The sequence below is a fragment of the Falco rusticolus genome, chromosome 2, assembly GCF_015220075.1.
Source record: "Falco rusticolus isolate bFalRus1 chromosome 2, bFalRus1.pri, whole genome shotgun sequence".
Lineage (NCBI taxonomy): Eukaryota > Metazoa > Chordata > Aves > Falconiformes > Falconidae > Falco > Falco rusticolus.
Window position 1 is genome coordinate 75305080 of NC_051188.1, and position 24031 is coordinate 75329110.

Here is a 24031-nt window from a genome sequence, read left to right on the forward strand (position 1 = left end):
TGGGATTAGGTTAGGCCTACAAGTAATGAAATCTTGGAGTAGAAGATTGTCACTGCTGTCCAGGAAAGACTTGATGCCTCTGACCTATTCCTTTGGCTGTCCTCATTCCTCTAAGAACATCAGACAGCTGGGTTATGAGTCTTTTGAGTCTGATTTGTCTGATGTTAGAGACTGTTATATTGGCCTGTGCAGAAAGGGGGAGCACAGATCTAAACTGTGTCCACAATTTCTTTGGTTTTTCAGTCCTGTGACTGAAAACACAGCTCACAAGTCCATCGTCTCCAGCCCCATATCACTTCTGAGCTTATGCAGGGGTATGGAAAAGGGATCCTTGTGGTTAGGGTGGCTTCAGCTGCAGTGGAGGTAAGTAGCAAGGATAGATTCAAATAATGCATTGAGAAGGCAGGAACACTGGAGTAGTGCTGGACCAGTATGGTAAGACATGGGAGAGTTCATGCAGAGTTGTGTAGTGAGAATCTGTAGGAAAGTGAGGTAAGAAATTTATCAACTACCCTCTAGTATATTTACATTATCTTCTTGACTTACAAGCAATATAGCAGTGTTCACCTTACTGTAAGAGGTGGTCCGAGGGTGCATGGAAGCAGTTGTGCTGTGATAGTTGATGTAGGAATAAGGAAAGGGTTAATATGGGAGAAAAAAAAAAGGGAAAGAAAAAAGCGCCTAATCATATTATTCTGTAGTTGGGCTATTTCTTGCCGAGGCTGTAAAGGAAGAAACAAGGTTACGTATTATGTGAACTGGAGAGATTAGAAATTTGATGAGGGGAAAACGTGGAGAGAAATAGAAATGATCCAGTACTGCATAGGGCTTTCAGATCAACTGTAGTCTACACTCTGACAAGCTAGAGTTGAAAAGTTAAGGGTGGCTAAGTTAAAGGTGTGATGTGACTATCAAGCTCTTCTTAGAATAAAAGAATAATACACAAAGAACATAAAACTAGCACTTAGGTATTGCAGAGCACTCAGACTTTGCTTTCCTTTGTCTAAGGCTGGACTCCACACTGTGGCCACTTTTCTCTTTTGTTCTGCAGTGTATCTTCTAAGCGCCATTGCATAGCGATCCATGGAGACAGCCAGATTAACAGTTCCAAAATAAAGCATGACTGTCTTCGTTTTATGTAATGTAAATAGCAGAACCAATCTACTTTATCTGATTCTATTAGCATTCTGTAGAACTATAAACCATTACTTACTGGCAGTTGAGATCAGTGCTCAAGTTCATGTTTGCGAAACAAAATAGACTTTGGGGGTCTAAGGGAACTTGATGCTTTTATATCTAGCAACAATACAATGCATTTACTTGTTCTCCTTACTGAACCATCCCTGAAGTTAGTGGTGGGTTACTGTTAAGGCTATCTTGTAGGTGTGGTGCACATTCCTAACTCTGTAATGCTTGTGTTTCAGATTTTTAGTTTTAGAACTTGTATTGAAGGGGGAGGCGTCAGAAGTTGCCAACTTGTGTTAATGTAGCTTTTTAACAAAACAAAACCAAACAAAAAAAAGAAAGCAGCTTACTACTTCATCTCTGTAAGTAAAGACAACTAAAAAGAAAAAAAAATGAAAGTTGTGAGTGCTAAGAAAGTACTAAAAGTTTTGTTTTGAAATATAAGAAAAGAAGTCATACTTTACACAATCTGGTGGTTCAGAATGAAATCAACAAATATTCAACTGAAAATAAAACAATGTATTTATTTTATTTCTTCGTAAGGGTTTTAGAAACACTTCAGTGATGCAGTGGATTTTCCATCATGTTAAATCTTTTTAAATGAAAGCCAGTCATCTCTTTAAAAAAAGTACTGCGTGAACTGTGACTGAAATATTAGAATTACTGGGTGAAATGCTGTCAAGATTAAAAACAGCCCATGTGTATACAAGATTAGAAACAGCCATTCAAATTGTGCTAGCTAGACTATACAACAAAATGATCTTATCATTGCAGCCTTTGCTTGCTTTCTTCGTGATGTTAATTCCACTCAATTAAACTGGGAACTCCTTAAGGACTTTTCCTTTCATTATATAGCCTGCACTGTCCTAAAATATTTTAACTATAGTGCTTGAGAACTGTTTGAGTATTGCTGGTAATATGTAGTCATCGGCAACTTTTCTTATGTGGATGAATATAATGATACTGGAAGATCTCCAGTTCTTTAATTTCTCATTTCCAACCTTATCACTTAGTTTCTCTGCTGCTTGTGATACCTATGTGCAAAATATGTTCTTGTGGTTGATGATCAGACTGAATTAGATTTCTGTTCCAGGTTACAGTTGGATCAAGTTAACTTTTACAATGAATTAGAATACTTCCCTGTCAGTTTTCCTAGCTTTGAAATGGGAATTGTCATTCTCATCTGCTTCAGAGGGGTAATCCTGATGCCAATAAGCATTCTCATTTATTGGGAGAAGAAAAGGACTAAATTTTCAAGGAGTTAATCTCTGAACTCTCTCTGAAGAAATAATCTTGTATGTCTGTTAAAGACAAATTCTAAGCACCTTGTTCATGTTAAATTAACAATTATTAATATTTAGATGTCAGTTAAAAAAATTAGAAATACCTTCACCCAGAAGTGTATGAGTTAATATAGTCTGGAAAACTCAGTACTGTTTTGATGAAAGACCAGCTGTGGAAAACAGCAAGCCAGCTGTTAATCTGAATGGCAAATAAGGCTGTTGCCTAGATCTTAAACTTGTCTGGGAATTTTTGAGCGGTATAGGTCTGATTGCACCAAAACTGTTCCTCATAACCATCCTCTTGAACTTTGATCCTAAGGTCTTGAAGTAGTAAAATGTATTTTGGACAGTGCATCTCTTCTGTAGTATTTCAGCAAGAACAGACAACAACCTGGTAGTTATTGTGGAAGCAGTTGTGGAGGGCTTTCCTGCAGAAACACTTAAAGCTTAAGGGACAGAACAAGAGAGTGACAGTGCCATGGCAAGAAAATAAACAGTACTTAACTGCTTTCAGATTTGTTGTATGCAGAAGCACCATTTTTATTGTTAGTCTGGGGCTTCCACCACAGTTCTTGATAAATGTTAACATCAGGTTGATAAATCTCTCAATTTTTCCCGTTTTTAGAAAGTAAGGAATTCTTTCTTTGTTAGACTCTTGAGATGTCTTCTGAGTTAGAGCGGAGAAAAGAGTGCCATGTTACTACACCTACTGTCTGCTTGGTGGGTTTATAGTGATTTTTCTTCCTTTGAGATAGGTTATATCCTTTCCTCATAGAAGAGAGGGGAATTGTGAATACAGGAGTGATCTTAGAAGTTTAATCATTGCTACGGGTATTGAAAAGCATTTGCAGTGGTGAGCTTTGTCAGCCCCATTTGGGTGCTTAGCAAAAACCACAAGAAACAGTAGAACTTAACATTTGTGAAGGTTTTTACAGTTCAAAGTCATTCCTGTAAAGAGCAGAAACTCTGAAAAGTTTGACTGGAATTGGTAACAGTATTAATGATCTGATCTCTAAAAAGCAAGAATCAAAATTACATGAATGGCTCAAACTGTTTTTGTTTTCCAGCATCTATTTAAAATTACCAGGCTTTGCTGAAACTATCAGAGTCCTTTTTTTAATACTAGTTCTCATGTAATATGGGAAAACAACAAAACCTGCTGTTAGTCTACAGTACTCTCACATGACATCCTGCTTGGGGGTGTTTTGTCATAATTTGGAATTCTTGAGAAGGATGTGGGGTTTTATCTGGTTGATTTTGTTTCTTTTTTTATTGTAGGAGGAGGAAGGTGACTGATAAGTTGCCTCAGGAATTACTTCTTGAATTGTATGCCCAAATTATCTTGTGAATGATTGTTTAAGAATAGAAATGCTGTGCTGCATATTGAGGCAAACAAAAAATGATCTTTTTCATGTCAAACTTGTCCATATAAAGACACATAGCACCAAAATAGCTAAATTGCTCTTAATTAATACTTCCTGTGGCTTTATTGCAGTTTTCTTTGTAAACAGGTCCTTAGAAGAGCACAGAAAACTTTAGAAACTGTAATAAATTTTTGAGCCACATTGTTTAAGTCCATATATAATAGTGGAAAGAGTTTTCATACACCTGACTTTTATGCATAAGTGTTGTTAGTGTAGTTGTTTTCAACCTGATCATTTTTTCAAGGTAAAAACTTAGATAAGACATCAGTACTTAGATTTAGATTTGATCTGGGCTTTTATATGTATGGGGTTAGTTAACGTATATGTTTCAGTTTTACCTTTATATCAATAACTTCTTGTCTAGAAAGCCCTCCTTTAAGGAGCAGAATGGTAAGAGTACTTGTGTATCTATAAAAGAGAGTACTACTTGTAGATAGAATTTTGGTTTATGAGAAGAAATTATTTGCAGTGAGGAATGGGAAATGAAATATTTCTGGACTTATCTACAATAGCATAAGATGGAATAGAGAGTGCTAACAGCTGAGACAGGTGTTTTCTTGTTTCCCTTGCTCAGAGCTGGGTCTAAGCAAATTTTTCTCATAAACTAACTTACGTATTTTAAATGTGTGTTTTAACACAGTCTGTGTATATAAAAATAATTGTGTAGATTATGAAAGTTCTAACTGAACAGAATGTAAAAGTTTTGTCTGTCACAATGTCTTGGTCCTGATGTTTGTTCTACACTTCATGTCCATGTGCCAGTATCCCCCATGCTCAGCCATGGGGGAAGCCTCATGCTCTGAAGTCCATGTGAGATCATGGATGGGAGGACTGTATTTATTCCAGTAGGACTGCCACATTGGAAGACAATCAGGGCTGAGAACCTACCTCCAAGTGTTGTCTGTCTCCTTCCCTTTGTGAAATAGCATTATTCCTTAGGCTGAAAAATGTAGGCTCGTGGGGTCTTATCAGCCCCATAATTTTTGAGGGAGAACGCTCTCCTCTTTCCTCACTTTCCTTGCCTGAAATGTTCACTCCCAGACTTTGTGGGCTTTCCACCTCCCAAGTGACAGAGAGGTAAAACCCCTGAACACAGTAGATGTTGAGTGAAACTGGAACAGTGTTTACAACCAGCATCCTTTCTACCTGCTCATAACAACAGAGCATAATAATTCTGAGCAGAAAAAAATTACACAGAGCAGATGTGTATAATGGGTCTTGTGTGCATTTGCAATTTATTGATCTACTGGAACATCATTTGTTCGTTATGCTACTTTCACTGACCTAGGAACACAAACACTCTGGTGCTGCACAGATCTTTGTGGGGAGAGAGGGCTCAGTATGATTGATGTGGGTACCCCACTGAATTTGAAAGTTGGTGGTTATGCCTTTTCTGGAGAGTTGGGAAGTATGGAACTTGTGAATGATCATAGTGTTGGGTAGTTTATATTGTGTGTGGATTAGACATGTATCTCTCTGTTACTTATAGATTAAGTGATGTATGTTGAAAGGAAATGTTTGATGTTGGATGTTTGCAAATCTCAGTGTGGCCTTGGCTTAAGCTTTTTTGTGGACAGGTAAAGTCAAGTAGCTTAATGTTTTTTACTGCTCTTTCTCAAAGCAGTATAAAATATCCATTATATCTTCTGGTTCTTGCAGAAAAGATATTTGATGGACTGTTAATTACTAGTATAATTTTGCTTATGGTAAGAGTTTTGGGCTGGCTTTCTAAGGAAAGAGTGCATACAATTGACTGACAGTGCAGCTGTGGTTCCTCTTATTGTCTCTTCCTCTTCCTGCTTGAATAATTTCTGAACTCATTGGTCAATGTCAATCAAATTTGTTAAGAGTTCGAAAAATTGCTATCTTAAGTTCCTACAAATACAAATATCAGTAGTTAGAAATTACTGCTTTCCTAAAGGGAATGGCACAGAGCTCGGTTTACTCATTCTGTTTTTCTCTCAGCTTTCTGGTCAGTTGGCTCCTACAAAATTTTTGTTTTCCCACTATGCATTCTTTCTTGTTGGAGGTTGTCGGGAGGATCAAGGAAGGCAAAGGAGTTAACGCTGTGGTGGAACCCGTAGAGATTAGGGTACAAGGAACGCAGATCTAGAACAACTTGTTACTATTTCAAAATAACATTGCAAATGGAAATGTCAATGCTTGTATTTCCATTACAATAATTTACAAATGTATGATGCATTTGTAATATAATGACAATGCCAGATGCCTTTTGGATAAATAATACCAGGTCTGCATCCCAGAGATCTTCAACCCAAAAAGAAAAATCACAGAACAGCCTGGGTGAGAACAGACCTTCAAAAGATTGTCTGGTCCAGCTTTTCATGGGAGAGGAAGGAGCCTAGATGAGGTTAGCTAGCACCCTGTTCAAGTGCACATTGAAAACCTCCAGTGATGGGGACCCTACCAAATACTTGGGGAGGTTGTTGCAATGATTGATTGTTCTCACTGTAAGAAATGTTTTTTTTATATTGAGAGGAAAGTTCTCCCAGTGTAACTTGTACCCATTGCTTCTTAGATTCTCCATGTCTCCTTACGACAAGAAAGCCTCTGTTCTCTTTGTAGCTGCCCTTTAAGTACTGGACTACAGTCATGAGGTCCCTGCTGAGCCTTCTCTTCTCCAGGGAAAAAAGACCTAACTCCTTCAGTCTTTCCTTACAGGGCAGGTTCTCCAGCTCTTTGATATGTAAATAAAAAAATGTGAAGTCAGTATTGGAATGCTGTGAAGTTCCTGCTCTTTTCTAACCTTCATTTTCATATATAACAAACTCTGAGCTGTTGGAATCAACTGTCCACATCCTGCAGAGTTAGAGCCCCTGGTGTCACCACAGGCATGTAAAATGAAACCTCTGGTTATAGAAGTTGGATGTCACATTGGCAATAAACAGCAAATTTAAATTACTCTCTTACTGGAGTATGTTGATCTTTCTCTCCCTATATTTGCTTCTTATTGTATGTCTGTCTGCAATCTATTTTATGTTGTTTTTCAGTCTCTCAAGTTTAAACATAGCTTTGTGTTCCTTTTCTCTGTTTTACCCATCACTATTTAATCTGTTTACTGCCAGGTCCTCCCCCCTCCCCCCTCTCTCCAGAAACTCTTTAGCTGGTTTTATGCTTTCTTTGGCATCCAGTGCAGGGCTAGTCTTGAGACTTCCCACTCCCTCCCCTCTTTCTGATGTGTTAAGGTAGAGGAGGAATAAACTACCAATTCCTTTGCAGAGGAGTATATTCTCTTAAGTGGCTAAACACTTTCAATCCTCTTACGCACTCTTCTGTCCCAGTATTTACAATATTAAAGTTTTCTTAGCTTGCACCCCCCCCCCCCCAAAAAAACAAAACAAATACCACTGCCCTTACCTAACTCACCCTCTAGTTCTCCTCAAGCCTCGTCCTCCCGTTGCTGCCCCGAGTGCTTTTCCTGTCCTGTATACTCTGGGAAACTGTAATAGTAAGAGAATCTGTGCTCTGCTGGTCTCTCTCATGTTACCTCTTTAACACTTGTGTGTAAAAACTGCCTGTGCTGTAAGATTCAACAGTATGCGCATGGAAGTTCAGAGAACTCTTCCCCCTGCCCCTCCCTGGGTTTACTTGCAGTTTTAAAAATCAGAAGCATAATAGAGGTATTGCATGCAACAGAGCATGATAACAAAACATAAGCAAAGATTCTAGCACTTAAATGCTTTTGGAAGAGCCATGCTACTAAGATAGCTTATTCTGAAAATGTTGTGTCAGTATGCATGTGATTTTAAACTTTTGAGATAATGCATGCTGTGCATGAAATTAGTATGGGCTGTATTACCTGGCATTTGGAAGAAGTTTTCTGAGTCATGTACCATGCTTGGTTGCTGTGCCAAATTATGAGAAAAAAAAAAAAAAAAAGTGTTTTTTTCATGGTTCTCTAAATCAAAACTGATGGGAAGACTGGTTTACAAAAGTGCTGTGGGTTTCTCTGCAGTGACATATGTGGAGTGTATACATAGTAAGTTCCCAAGTTGGAAGCCAGAAGAGTATGTGGGAAGTGTGAAAGGGGGATGGGCAGGGGAGCAAACAAGAAATTCAGACAAAAAGAAATTGTTGATGCAAGTTAATGCCTTTTCTTAGTGATATTGATAAATTTCTGCTGCTGTTCAAGCACTCTAAATTATTCTTCTCCTGATTCTGTTTCCTTTTGCTTTTCTTCTGTTGCCTGGAAAACATGAGTGGAATCTAGTAGGAGAAGAGGCAGCTTTTTCATTGTTTTGTGGGTCTGTTGCTAGCTATTGTCCTCTTGGCTGAGGCAGTTCATGTCAGTCTTTGTGTGGAGTAAGAAAAATGTTTTTCCTTTTTTCTTTAAAGATTAAATTTCTAGACTGTGTAGATTGCTTGTATTTGAAAAGCAAGCAGTGCTGACTTCAGAGTATCTCCTACCAGCTAACATATTTTTCCTTGCGATGTCACCTTTAGCGCTTTGTCAATTCGGATGTACTTATTAAATTTGTGGGGTGGTTTGGGGGTAAAGCAGTCTTGAAATTTAGTTTCCTTTTTTAAAGTACTTTGTTTAAAACAAAGGAACTCTAAGCAAGACAGTGCGTTTAATGAATTTTTCTGTCAGGAACAAAAAGCAGATCGCTGCCAGTGTTGTATGTTTTCAGCAGCTGGAAATAGGGCCGACTGCTGTTAAGTAGGGGCAGAGCTCTAACACCCAGTAAAGTAATGCAGCCTTGGGCAGTGTCGCTGAGATCTTGTGTGTTGTGGCTGGTTCAACTCTGTTCTTTACTACATCACTGATTATTTATAAATAAAGATTGTTTTTGAGGACATAATTGAAGCAGAACTATAATGTGGCTGTGTGCTAGTATGAAAACACACTCCTGGATGCATAGGGTAGTACAAAAAATGAGACAATTCTCTTTTAAGTACCAGTTCTTGCAGTATGATCCTACTTCTTCATTGTCTTTATTTTTGCTTGACTAATTAATTTTAGGGGGGACAGAATATATATTGAAAATAGAAGATCCTGTAAATGTTTGATTGTTGAGGTTTTTTCTCCTTTTTCAGGCATCTATTAAGAAGCTAAAAGTGACAGAACCATGGCTCAGTTTCCAACACCTTTTGCGGGTAAGTTGTTTATAGTGTATTCTGAACTATTCTTACATGCAAACACTCTGCATAAACGTTGCTTTCCAAGTTGTATGGAAGTGTTTATGGATAGTGTGGGTTTCTGAGATGATGGTTTATCTGATTTGCAATGTTTTTGAAGACCCATAGAACATAGACCCAACATCTCAGAAGAGTCAAACAGAAAAGCTGTGCTGTATCCCTTTTTTGTACATTGATCCATTACAGTCATATAGTATGTAACTGTTAGGCAGATCCAGGCCACTCAACCACTGGCAGTAAAGCATAGCCTCATTTTGCACTAATTGTGGCTAAGAAGTGGATATGCTTTTTCTTTGAGGGTTCTTGGACGTTTTTATTGTTAAAAAGTACAGCAGATGCCTTTGGATGCTATCACTTCAAATTTCTTGTCCCGTAGCCCATATTTTGATTAGAACAAAGGTGCTGCATTTTTTAGCTCTCCATTTATAACAGAGGAAGGTATAGCATCTTGAACTTCAGTCTTTTTGAAAGATCCAGGAAGGGCCCTGGTGGTGCAATAGAGACATTACTCTTTGCTATTCATGTAAAATAGATTTTTTAGGCCAGCTTTGCAACAAACCTAAAGAAAAATTTCAGTGCTGAGACCTAGTAACTAGTTTAGTTCCACTTAAATGTTGTATCTGTTGAGGGCTTATCTCTGGAGATGCAGGTATAATTCTTGTGTGTATATGTGTGTTTGTGTGTGTATATACATATATATATATATACTTACATATGCATACACATATAGACAGAAAAAAAGTGTGTGTCTGTATATAAATATATACGGAAGTCTAGTTTTTTGGATTGGATATAGCTAGGAACTAAATTTATGTCTAGTGTTATTGTTTCCATGGGAGACTTCAGGAAACATGTGTGCTATTCAGAGTATGTTGTTAGAGATACCCAGTTCTTGCTAAACACAATTGACTGGATGCAGACTCTGCCAGTCTGAAAAAGTCCATGCAGCGCAACAGAAGAAACATCCCTTTACACACGGTAGCTAGCACAAACATATAATTGGAGGCTGCCATGCATTGTCTCAGTTATCTTTAAGTCCAGCCCTCTAAGAATTAAACCTTGTTTGGTGTCAGACTTCGTCAGTTTGGGAGTGAAACTGGCTACTAGGTGCTTTGATCAAATAAACTCACTGGACAATTTTGTGTAGAATACTCTTTCAGGTCACGTAAAAAGTTGTGAATAGCTTCACTGATTTTCACAATGTAAGGAAGTCATGATGTGAAAGAAATCTCATTCAGACAAGTATTTCCTTTTGTTTAGAGTCAGGGCTGTGCTTTGCATGTGCCAATATTTAAACATGTACATACATTCTTAATGGAAATATTGTCTTCAAAGCATTCTCCTCTGCTGTCTTCAGAGAGTTCTCATTGCCTTACAGATGGATAGCAGCTTTCTTTTTTCAGTTTTATATATTACCATTCGATCTTGCATCTGTTGTCCAGGATCCTGTTAACTCCAGTACATGGCTTTAAGAAGGAGGGAATTGATTATTTCTTCTCAAACAACTTTTTTCATCCGACTGCTCTACAAAGAGGAAGTTGGAATAAGTATGTGGCTAATGTAGTTTCTGGAGTATCTTTAATTTGTAATGCAGTGTGAGGGAAGTTTCTTAGGGTATTCATACCTGAACCAAGTCTGCCAGTCCCTCCTCTTAGAAGATGACAGCAAAAGGCTAAGATTGTTGTAAGAGGAAACAAATGGTGTAAAGAAAATTCTAATTTTTATGGGGACATTTAGCATCCTTTTGAGAATGCAACATTTTCTGCTGCCTGTAGTTACCAATAAGAAGATTTATGCAGTCTCCATCTTCGGAAAGTCCTCACTCCAAATGTGCAGTATCTGGTATCACTGTGCTTGTGAATGCCAATAATGATAGTTTTGTTTTTATTTCACTTTCTTTCTTTTTAAAGGATCTTTCAAGCCAGCTTGGACAGTGGGTATGGAAAGAGCACAGCATCCAATATTATATTTGGGGTAACTCACTGATATTCCAGAACACTGCTTATTTTAAGGATGACTAAAAAAAAATTAGGCATGGTAGGATATTGATAATTGTTGGAAGAATGTGTTATGCTTGATGTTGTGTCATTTTGTCCGGAGAAGAAAATGCCTGTTCCATATATGAGGGCTCACTGCTTCACTTTTACAGATGAGGTTACTGCTAAGCCCTGCAAAAGAAAAGATGGTTAGAGGGCTTGCTGTTGCACTCAGGAATAGCTTGCTTATGAGTCGATTTTGTGGTTTGTTGACTGCCTCCTTTGTATCAAAATACATTGAAAAGCTCCACAACCTCTATATTGCCATCCAGGATCTGAAGCCATGAATGATGTCATAGTGTTGAGTAAGGTCCTGTTTCATGCTCTTGCATAGGTCTTATTGTTTCCTCAAACAACAAAAGAAGGAAATAAGTCAATGCCACAGATGCCGTTCATACTTTTCTGACTGAAGAGGCTACTGGGGTTGCTTGGTTTAACATTGGCTCTTTTGATGTTAATAATCAAGGAGACCTACTGTTCCAATACCAACCAAATCTCCATCTGGAAGATTAAATATTGACAATAATTTGTTCTAGTTACAGGGACTCCAGAGAATAAATCAACAAATTTTGTTTTGAAATAGTTACTATAATACATTTTTAGCTACCTCATGCCATGAGAGTTTTTAGTTCTGGGTTTTGCTGCTTTTTTTGCAGAGGATAGGGAGAGCTAGGTTTTGTTGTTGTGTTTTTTGGGGTTTGTTATTTATTTATTTTTTATTTTATTTTTTTTTTGGTACTGAGTCATGCATACCTCAAATTGAGAGAGAGCAAGCCAGTGAATCATTGCAAATTTCATGTTGGTTTGTTGGTGGTTTTTTTCTTCCCCCATTACGTTCAAGAAATTCTCCCCCTTTGTGTAAGCTATCCCATCCAGCCTTAGGATCTCAGGCTGCAGTAGTCGTGTTTCCAATACAGGGAGATGTTCCTCTACTCCTAGTTGGCCTAGACTAGTCAGCCTAGTTTGCATATTGGTCATAAAGTCTTAACACTATTCCTTTCCTCCTATCAGGGGTTCACGAGACGATTAAGAGATAACTGGTTACTTGAACTATTGTGTTTTGGGATGTTCATATCCAAGGAAGAGTCCTGTTCCATCCCCACAGGGAGCACAGCTATGAAATCTGTTTACAGTGCTTCTGTGAGCTTATCACTAAAATTCTGGGATTTCTGGACTAATCTTAAAATGTCCTTTCCTTGAATTAGATATTATTAGTCTGCTTCTAGAAATCCATGGTTTACCTGAAATTGAGATGATATTTTTTTACTAAGAATGTGGCTTTTCTTTCATTAGTGAAATCTGCTATTTAAAGGAATGTTTTTCTTCCCTTTGTCCATTTTCTTTTCTCTCCAAAGTACATTTTGCCACATGAAAGTAGATTTTAAATAGCAGAAATTCAGGAGGCAGGAAATTCTCATGTTCTTCATAACTGCTGAGTCTGATTCTGCCTCAGTGTGCAAGCAGTTTGAAATATTTGTTGAAAATATTTGTAGACCTTGTTACCTGAAATTTAATCTGAGAATGTAGTACTGAGACAGAGTGAATGCTAGATCTCTTTATTTTTTCTGCAAGTCTACATTTTATCTTTTAATACTGCTTCAATGAAACAGTGTTTCCATTAACTTAGGTGCCTTCATGTTGTTATGTTCCCATAGGAAGGTGCACCAGTGCAGTGTACTTCTACAGATGTTGAAATAATGATTTTACTGGTTAGAAATTGTTGAAACAAACCTGAAATGCAGTGTTAGAGAGCTTATTGGAGGTCTCAGGTGGAAGTTGAGATATGTTTACTCTGAGTACAGATAATCTGAAGGATGAAAGTGAAATGTCTGCAAGAGGAGAGAGAGGAGAGGAACTGGCACAAAAATGGAGCTAGAACTGGAAAACGTGTTGTAGAAGCATGGCACTGTGGAAGGGTAATAAAACTCAGTGTAAACTAAATATTTATCTCCAATTTATGAATGTGGTGTGACGGATCTGGTCTGTGTAACATTCTTATTCAGATTTCTCATTCTCAGAAGAATGAGGAGCATGCTTTCCTGTGGTATTGTTGCCCATGAAAAATGTTTACTATCTGGTTGAATCACACTTTTCCTAGACAAGTAAGGAGAGTTCTTCTCTTATAATAGTACAAGAACACAGAGTACACAACTGATTGTTCAAGGTACCTTTTCAATTAAAAGAACTTGCATTTCAGCTGTATGTATTGTGGGAGGCAAATGGCCTCCCGCCTCCTAAATATCTAGTCTTACGAACCTTCTGCATTATATCCTCTGGTATGCTGATGTTGTCTTTTATTTGATTGCACTTTGAGCAGCCTGGTTGTAACTTCAATTTCTGTATGAGCCAGATAAGTGGATCAGTGCTCAGTAGTCATCTTAATTCAGTAACACTTAGTTCTGGTAAGTTCATTAAGTCCTAACTGGCTGTTTAAGGATTCATGGAGATACCAACTATAGACTTCAGATGAATGGCTTCTCTGTGTATGTTGTTTTCAGAGGTCCGGTATGATATGATATAATTACACTCAGAAACAAAAATAATGTACTTTTTAAATAATGTTTCTGAATTTTATTTCTCCATTTCTTTTGGGCTAGGCAACCTGGATATCTGGGCTATTACTGTGGAGGAGAGAGCTAAACATGATCAACAGTTCCATAGTCTGAAACCAACATCTGGATTTATCACAGGTAATGAAATAATTTTCACTTCTGACTTCATCTAATTAAATCTTGACTAACAAGCCTAAATATGTACAGAGTTGCCTGGGAAATATTTGAGTGTAGAGAATTTAAAAAATTGAGCAGATCTTACTCATTTTAAATCCCATTTTTCATATGCCTTGCCACATCAACCCCATCTTTTCTGATATTTTCTGTTATTTACGAGCTGTAGAGCTGGTTTATGCCACTTGATTGTTCTGTAAGCAGAAATAAAATTATTTATAATTGTGGCTCTACAAAGCAGTTCTATTGTAAAAACTGAAGGGTTAGAATTCAGGACACGGAGTCACCTTGATGCCTTATCATGTTTATCATGCTTTAATGTGCTTAGTGAATTAACTCACTGTACTGAGGCTGGCTGAGATGGAGTTAACTTTCTTCATAGCAGCCTGTATGGTGCTGTTTTGGATGTTTTTGCCATGGCTGATCAGTGCTTGCAAAGCCTAAAGGCTTTTACTGTTTCTTACTCTGTACAGACCCACACCCACACCTCCTAGTGAGTGGGCTGGAGATGGGCAGAAAGTTGGGAAGGGGGCACAGCAGGGACAGCTGAGCTGACCCAAGCTGGCTGAAGGGTTATCCAATACCACCATGCTCAAAAAAAAAAAAAAAAAAATGGGGTGGCTGTTGTCTTCCAAGCTATTGCTTAGTGAGTGACTGGGTGCTTTGTCTCTGCCTGGGGTCAACCCACCATGCTAAAATACTAATAGATTTAGAAGTCTGTTTAAATGAAATATATCAATTTAACTGAAATCTGTTTCAGAAACTGTTTAAACTGGTGAAATCAGCATGGATGACCTCTTTAAAAAATCTGAATGGCAAAATTGATTAAAGCTGTGGAAAGCAAAGCTGCAAGTAAAGGAATTGCAGTGATTCTACTAAATTTTCATTGAACACCACTGATTTGCTTTGATTTTAGAGGCAGTAGGATGCCTAGTTTTTTGTTATTTTTTGTTGCATTTAATTTTCTAAAGTGCTATCTAAACTGTGATGGTGAATTGAAATGAAAGGTAGAGAAGTGTTTTACCTTTCTTACTGTCTGATCCATCAAGAGGATTTCCAGAGTGTGAAATCAGAATCAGATTCTTAGCACAGAATTCATCACAGCCATACATGGCTCCAAGTATACAATTTGATTGTTTGTGCTCCTGTTACATGACAGATTTGGTACAAAATACTGTTTTTTTGACCTCATTTGATGTTTAGTGCTCTTTGTAGTCCATTTGCAACTTTCCTTTACAGGCCACAATCTTTGAAGTACTTAATGGTTTTGTAATGGTTTTGCTATGCTTACTTTTAACTGATAGTTGAAAAATGACACTGAAATATACCATTGCTTGCTTTAGTGGTTGATTATCAGGTTCACATCAGGGTAAAGACCATTTTATTTAATTTGTGGTAGCTGACGGGCATTGCACTTTGGGAAAAAAACTAAAACAGAGTTTATATTGGTACATACTTTACTAGAAGAAAACAATTTCTTGTTCTCGCAAGGCATAGAATCCTGAAAAGAGAGCTGTTAACACAGATTAGGGACTGTGAACCATGAATTCCCAATTGCACTAAAAGTTAATGTCCACTTGACTTCATGTGGTGCCGACTGTTGCAGAGTTAAAGAGTATGTGCTTGTTGGAAATACCTGGTAAGTTTACAAGTGACAAAATTGGTTTAAATCTCATACTCTGTTATGTATGCATAGAATTAAGTATTTATGATTTTACTATTGCTTCTGGTTTAGATATTTTTGACTCCTGATTTCCTCTTTCCTCTTACAGGTATTCTTATCATTTTCTGAAATTGTCCTATTTATTTTATAGGTGATCAAGCTAGAAACTTTTTTTTTCAATCTGGGTTACCTCAACCAGTACTAGCACAGATATGGTGAGTAAGTGGGAGGGGATGGGAGAGTTGCAGTTACGTCACAAAGTGAAGTTTATTGGCACAGATTTGGACACTAATTATATTTCAGAGTCTGGGGTTTAAAATCACTGATTTAGTGTGCTTTCCAGAAGTCTACAAGGCAAATACTCTTTGTAGTGTGTTTTAGCTGAGTTACGATACTTGTACAGTTACTAGAAATAGGTAACTTTCTACAAATGGTACTTTTGAAGTTTGTGATTTACAACCCTCATTTTAAATTACTAAATGCTTTCAACTTTATTAAAAATGTACTAATGCAATTGCTAAGCACAGTAATTAGTATTAAAAATCTTCTAATGGGAAAGCCTATGTAAGACTTGGAAAAATTGTTATAAAAATTAAGGCTGGCATAACTGTTTCCGTTGTCAGCAATACAGTTTGAAAGCTTGAAATTTTTACCATTCCTTTTTAAGTTTAGACAGATCAGTGTCTCCACTGCTATATATTACACATCACAAACATTTCTACAATCTGCAGTTTCTTCATGCAGGATTGCAGTTGTTTCTGCTCCAAATTATATGACCCTGCCAGACTTGGACATGCTAACTTGCATAGATTATTAATAATTTACATTATATTACTACTAAAACTTTTTTTGATGCTGGACAGAGTGAATAATACTGTTTTTCATTCTAGATTGCAAAAAAGCAGCAGAAGAATGGATAACTTGTGACAGATCTGTAACTGTTTGAAAGAGCTTATTGCAGTTATAAAAAATTTTTGTCGTAGTAAGGACTTCTAAAACCAGAATCTTGGTCTGACTGGAGAAAGAATAGAGTTATTTTCCACAAGAAAAACAGTTGCTCTGGAAATATGGATGCCTAAAAGAGGGGTTGGATTTACATGGCTTTTAAATAAATAGTTTATTTTCTTTTCAGACTATCTTCATCTTACAAATATCAAATTTGTTCTGGTTATCTTATTTGCTGAAGACTCAGCAGAAGTTCAGATGGCCCTTTGGAACTTCTCTTGCCTCTTAATTAAACAGGGAAAGACATTGTGTCTTAAACAAGACATCCTTTCTCCAAAAATGTTCCGTAGGCATTAGCTTTAAATAGGTGTTAACAAAACTAAACAGTTGTAAATAGTCTGACTAAAAATCTCTTCCTCTCTGAATTACTCAGTTTTTCAAGCCTCTTGAGAGGGAGAGAATCATTCCACTAGTTCTGTAGTTGTCATAGAGACAAGACCTGAACTTGCACATTTTTTTAAATAAAGCTGAGCTAAAACTTATTCATGCTGCCTTTATAAATCATAAAAAAAGCATGCAGACATCCCTTTCTTACTGTCTTCTTTTTTTTGATTGTCTGAATTAAGAGAAGTAAATATTTAAGTAAAAATCTAGATCACTTGTATATATTGGAATTAGAATAACCAAGTAGGAAAATAGTTGCATTGTATTAGTAAGACCCCTTAAAAGGCCGGGGGTGGGGGGGAGGGGGGGGCGGGGAAGGAAAACACCGTTCTTTTCCCACAACTCAAATGATTTAACTCTTTTGGTCTATCAGTGAATGTTTGTAACCTACCACAGATTACTGCTGTCCCACAGAAACAATAGAAGTTAGACTGTTTAGTGGCAAGAAGTCCTTTGCAGCATGCAAAGGACGTCACAATACGCTCAAGACTTCATTGAAAAATGTGAATCATTGTTTGTCTTAGCTCCCAGGGTTAAGATCTCATGGCCGACTTGCTTTGTGGATTAATAGCAATATTCTAATGTTGTCTATCTAAATCTCTATTAACATTGATACAGATCTGGGAGTACTTTAATAGAGGGGGGAGTTTGGGAGTAATAAACCTAGAATATCTGAGAGAGATGGGAGCTGCATAAAACTTCTTTTCTGTCAGTATTCTTTATTTCTTGAATAGATTGAATTATTGTTGTTTTTTTTAGATAGCATTTGATTATTAGAGAGAGAAGGGGAGGTACAACATTCTTTAAGGAAAGAAAGTTGTTTTTCTGAGAGCAACTTTTAAAACTTTTCAAATTCACTTTCTGATCCTAGTAATATGGAAGTGTATGTGCATTGTATTTTAGAAGTGTTTTCCTATTCTTAATGAGTCTGCTTTGAACACAGTTGATTGTATAAATCTCTCTGCAAGATAGGAGCCTAGCATTTGTTTCATAAAGGATTACCTACAGCTGTATGTAGACAAGCTTATGCTAATACAAAGTTTCATCTGTTTTGTGGAGGTTCTTGTTTAGAAAAACACAACTGGGAAAGGAACTGCAGGGGGGATCGGCCTAATGAGTGATTGGCCATACTGCTTTCAGAGCTCTTTACAGTGAAAGCAAGCACTCTATGAGTTTCCAAATGTGTTCTCATGAGTGAGAGAATTTTGTTTGCATAAGTGAGCAGTATAAGGATTTTCACTGACTTAGAGTTTAATTAAAGTTCAACTGCTGGTTTTGTATCATGAAAAAATAATTTTCTCTAGAACTTCAAGAAGTGCTAGCTACCTAGCTGAAGTACCAGTTAAATGTCTTCTGCCTCAAGAGCTGGTTTGAGAATATTCTGCAGTTGGTGTAATTCTGCAGTTTTTTAAGATGAGACTTAAGGATTAATTGTAATTTCTGCTATTAATCAAAGTTTGTTATTAATCAAATAATTAATATTTCTTAAAAATAGTAGCTCCATAGTTTTTAGCATTGACAATTCCTGTGTCCCTTCTACTCATCATTCATTTAAGAAAAAAGAAATTTCTGGGACATAAGTGGAGCAAATTAGTGGAATTATTATGGTCTGTCATGACAACTTCTTTGCTATTCTACCCTTTGCAAGCTTTGGAGTTTGCCAAGCTGGTAATCTATTAAGAAGCCTCTAAGTAGGCTTTGAATTGAGACTGCAGTGGCTTGGAAGATAACTGTTTTTAAGTAGGCAATAATCTGGCTTTCTTCTATAGCCCTTATGAATGGTGGCCTCAAAAAGCATCTTCTGTGTAGCCTGTCTCTCTGGAATTAAATGAGAACTAAAATAATCAATGCCATCTGTTTTTCGTGCATTTAGAGTTACTTATTTTTCAGGACAGACTAAAGCCATTAGTTGATTTACGTATTTCTGACATATGTTTCCCTCACACCCTTCTTAAATCTCTGTCCTAGTGTGGGAGTGAAAGATTATAGGTGGCAATTCTGAGTTGTAACTCTTACTATGCATGCATTGATAAAGTGACTGATGCTAAAGACCTAATTTCTCCTCTCTGATTATGGCTGAGTTTTGTAATGCAGTATGGAATTGTATAATATGAGATTTTTTGAACTGCAAGGAATTTCCTTGTTTTAACACTCTGTGTTATTCTCATGGAGATAGATGTTTTGTAGGGTAATCATAAGCATATTTGACAGAAAAAAATGTGCATGCTCAGTTTCTGTGCCTCATAAATGCAAAAATAATCCAGTTGTCTTTGTATTCTGCAGGAAAGAGGAGAGAAAGGAGGAGGAAAAGATCTGTAGGGGAAAAATTTTGTCAGCACCTGAAACCTAGCATTGTGATGAAGCTCACTGCAGCTATTTTCATTAGAAAACCCCTGTTATAAACACAGGCCTGTTCTATAAAATATGATAAATATTTAGTCAATGTTTAGTCCATTTACTGCTCTGCACTGGTTTGAGCCAGACCTTAAATGAAACAAATTTAAGGACACTACATTCTTCCAAATTTCATTGGAAGCCAAACAGTGAAATTAGGTAGTGTTTACTGTCAGCCATTCACTGCATTTAAGGTGTTGTTTATTCAAAAGTAGCCCTGTAATCTAGCAGCATGGCACTAGATTCAGTAATTAGAAATGAAAATTTGTCCTATTTTTGCACTAAAGATTTTGTCAGACAAAAGCTGATTTGTGTTAGCATGCTGTAAAAATGTATGTAGATTCTGTAGTGTGTACCTGATTTTTCTCACTGAAATGTTTGCTGTTAATTTAAATAACAAAGCCATTGACATAGAGTAAATGAGCTGAACAGAAGGTCAGACATTAAATTTAAAGCTACTGATGATTATGTGAATAGGATTTCAATTAAAGCAATGAGACGGGTCCATATCAAAGTTTCTTATTACTGGACAAGTAATATTTTCTCATGTAGAATGCAAAGATCTACTGTGATCTGGCTGTACACTCTGTAAATACGCCTGGAGAATCAAGGTCATCTGCAGTGTTATATTTACTCTTACTGTATTTTCATGGCCATGCATATAACAGGTTGAGGGACTCTGCCTGTGCTTTAGTAATGCAAAGGCTTAAATTTTATAAATCTAAGTATTTGCAGGTGTAGGAGCCACTTAGATTGAACAAATGAGACTATTAAACACAATATGTTTGATTGCTTAAATGCAAAGATGTAAGGAACATTGTGACTATTTATTTGAGCTGTTGGTGCCAGCTGGTCACTACGGAGCTGAGTGGCTTCTCCTTATGTTGAGGAACGAGTTGTCTTTGGGAGGACTGTTGACTGCTTGGAGTGCAGTCAAAAATCTCCTAGAATAGGTTTATCTAGATCAGTTTCTCTAGCTTTGTTCCTATAGAGGTCCTCAGCTTGCTGGCTATATAAGCCTGTGTTTTACTGCCCTTTCCACTGGGCATCTGACAGAAGGATGGCTAAGCAAGTGTTGAACTAAACTTTGGTTAAAAAGCCCACACATTTTCCTTGTTGAAAATTTTTGAATTTTCTTTAGTTGCCCTCAAAAAGATGTGGTATCTGCTTGTAAGCATCAGTTAAGTGAAGCTTATTATCTGCTCCTGGTTTCTGTTTTCTTAATATTCTAATTTTCTGATGAGGCTTTCTTGGTATTCATTCACTGTATGTTGATTTACTTTCTAGTGCAAAACCCACAAAAGGGAGCACTTCAGAAAATACGTTTAGCCATTAAGTTTCTGACATTCTAATATTCCAGACACCTTTTGCCTCTTGAATGTTTTGGGTTTGTAAGACTTGCATGTATTTCTCCCAAGTGAGACTTTTAGAAATCTAGCATCACTGTTTATAGGTTTGACTAATGGATATTATAGGAAGTGTTTTGGTTGTGAAAAGTAAAAGCTGTATAAAAAAGAAAATTAAAATCTACTGAGTAATGCTGTCCCTTGTAAGCCTAAGTGATGATTTTGGGCAGCAAAAATCCTACAGCGTGTTGTGGAACACTTCCATGCTATTGTTGAAAACTAGACAGAGTGGATATTCTTGATTGTCATAGTTTATGAATTAGTTGAAAATTAATCTGGGCTTTTAACAGGAATTTTAAGTTGATATAAACATTTCTGACGTAGAGAAAATTTTAGAGAGATGCAAACAAGTTTTTGAGGTTTATACCTGTTTCATTGTGTAAGAGGAAAAGCACTATGTACTGCATACATGCAGTCTGTTTGCAGGTTAGCACATAGTGGCTTGTGGTATGCATACCCCACTGGACAGAAAGATATGATGGAAGCTAATAACCTCAGTACTTTCATGTCTGAGAAAGCGTTTGTACTTCAGAGTTAACATAACCTCAGTAACAGTATGTGGGAAGCCTACTTTGTATTTTTAACTTCTTGCTAGAAGTAAGCATACCTTTTATTTTGTAATACATGTCAACAGCTATTGCAGTCTGTCCTTGCTATTGCTTAACATTCATAGGAGAGAGGCTCCTCTACCTTCATGAGGGTTCTCCCACTTGTCTCCACAAATTGCGTGAAGACAAAAACATTACATCTTCCACTTTGGCTTGGCCTGCCAGTACATCAAGAGGTACCAGTGTGTTGCTTGCTCTTTGTGGAAGAGTGATCAGAAGCTGAACCTCTAGAGCAGTAGTGTTCTGCAAGGAAGAGGAGATACCCATTCCAAATTCGTAATTCTCTTGGTCCAGGTTTGCCATGCTGGCCTTCCCTCTTCCTTCTGCTAGTTGGACTACCATATATCAAATCCAACTGCTACAGTACAATCTTTTAAAGTGATTATTTGTCAAGTGAACCACATACTGAGCAATCATGATTGAAACTTGAATCCAAATCACATTTTGCTATGTGGGACCCAGAATTAGCTTTGACTAAATTTAGGCTTCCAAAGACTTGCTGGTAGTGGGATTTGAGGAAGGTTTAAAGTTAGTGAAGAACAGACAGATTTTATGTGTAAATCAAACTTCCCTGTGATACTGTGCTTCCGGAAACAACATCTAGAAATTCACACAGCTAAAACTTGTTCTTCAATGAAATATTTGTAGTAATTCAGCATCTTTCAGGGAGTGGTGTAATGTGTACTTTTCTTTTTAACTGTAAGCATCAGAGTCTACAGTTTTCTCACCAGACTTTCTTCTTTAAATACTGCTGCCAGATTTTCAGTAATAGTATTTAGCCTTGTGACGTCAAAGTTGGTGGATTTTTCAGTGGTGTAGCTATCTTCTGCTGTCTTACAAATACTGGGAAGGGTTGTATTATCACCATTTTGGGGGAAGTGCTACTGATGATCTAAACCAGGGGAAACAAGATGTGTGGTTGACCTGTGACAGCCTCTGCTGGGATCTGCCTCTTCGTTGAGTTTTTCTAGTGTTTTTTAAGTTGTGGTGAGAGGGTATTTTGTGAATTCTTTGCCACTGCATTTGCCTGGCTGTCTACTTATTTAAGTATCAATTATAAATAACTGTCAATTTATTGCAGTGTTTTTTTTATAACTTTTCACATACTGGCATGAAAGCTTTCCTTGATAGGGATTTGGTCAGAAATAAAGCCCTAGTTTATCTAGACTGCCTGGGTCCTTTGTGTTGTCACATTCATGACATGTAAATGTACACATGAACTTAAAAAAATATTCCATTTCTGAAATGTGTACTTAATTCTTCAAATGAATGCTAAGAAATAAGCATAATGTTTTCAACTAAATTTACAATAATTACATTATTAATGTGCATTTGTTTTTTTTGGTTTGAAATTGCAGGAGCTAACATTCTCCTTCCTGCTTCTCTCCTCCCAACCTCCCAACCCTATTCCCTGCTGAGTATGGTTTTCTTAACCGTCAAATGAAGAAACAAAAAGAAGACTGTTTAAGTCAGACTGATTTACATGAAAGCCTATTCAAGGTCTAGGCTCAGTGTTTTATCTCGAGTACTATTGTTTAACTGAAAACAAATTTGTATACTTGCAGATGTAATGGTGTATGGTGTTTAGTAAAGAGCACAGATTTAAAGAACATTTTAAATGGAGCTAAAGTACAGGTTTGCAGACTAAGTCATTTGATTCTTTGTGGTGCTCTTTGTAGTACCATGTAGTTTCAGTTGTGTGATTTTGCAAAGTTTTTGTAGAACTACATTAATCCTTGTTCTCTAGATGCTTCACTGGAATTCCTCTAAGAGTTGAAAAGCTACTTTAAAAATATTTATTAATCACTGCAAGAGAAAGATCAAGAAGCTCTCAGTTTAAACAGTGTCTTGTTTCATGACCATTTTTAGCCTGGCATAATTATTTTGAGTGGAAATTAATTAGTCTTGAATATACATACTTGTGTGTGTACTCCTAGGTCAGTTTTTGAAGTTCATGCTTTCAGAATCTAACTGAAAATGGTGTATTTTGTAGGGCTCTAGCTGACATGAACAATGATGGGAGGATGGATCAGTTGGAGTTTTCAATAGCTATGAAACTTATCAAATTAAAACTACAAGGTTATCAGCTCCCATCTGCACTGCCTCCTGTCATGAAGCAGCCACCTATTGCTCTGCCTGCTGCACCAGGATTTGGTAAGTTCTTTGTTTTCCTCCTTTTTAGCTTGTATTGTAGCAACCTGAGCTGAATTTGATTGTGGTTTTTAATTTTCTAAAAGAAACTTTTAGGAAAAAGTACTTCTAAAAGTACATAGACTCAACCCCCATATGCATGCACATATTAAAAACAAAAAAAATAATCTCAATGAGTTTTTAGTATCCAACCATACTGAATAATGTAAGTTGAGGTTCTGTTTGCTTCAGGTCTTATACTGCTCCCTGTACATTTGAAACAAAAGTGTTTGCAGGAAAAAAAAGATGGATCAGGTAGCAGGGCTAGTGCATTCTAAAGTGATGGAGTTTTTATTTAAACTTTTGTCATCAAAGGATCTCCAGCTTTGACAAGATTAGCTATGTTTTTCTTGACTTTTTACAAGTCATGGTAGTAATGCATCCCTCCGCTTTTTTATGAACGGTGCCACACTGGCATTAGCTAGAACAGGGACTGATTCAGTTTCATGATTTAAGTACTGCCAAGGTCGCCATCATTTCAAGGAAAAAATAGGGAAAATGGGTTGGTGAGAGGAAAATAACTAAATAAAGCTGAACCTCATTGTTGTGGTTTAACCCCAGCCAGCT

At 37.0% G+C, this 24031-nt stretch overlaps 1 protein-coding gene across 7 annotated transcripts in view; it reads left to right on the plus strand.

Moving 5' to 3' along the window:
• Positions 1-24031, plus strand: part of ITSN1 (intersectin 1) — a 142101-nt gene that overhangs the window by 22790 nt on the left and 95280 nt on the right. For all 7 annotated transcript variants that reach the window (XM_037376400.1, XM_037376403.1, XM_037376399.1 and 4 more), the window contains exons 2-5: positions 8951-9010; positions 13686-13778; positions 15629-15692; positions 23268-23428. In XM_037376400.1, the coding sequence (XP_037232297.1) occupies positions 8983-9010; positions 13686-13778; positions 15629-15692; positions 23268-23428 (346 nt within the window). In that variant the 5' untranslated portion in view covers positions 8951-8982. The remainder of the gene's footprint in view (positions 1-8950; positions 9011-13685; positions 13779-15628; positions 15693-23267; positions 23429-24031) is intronic.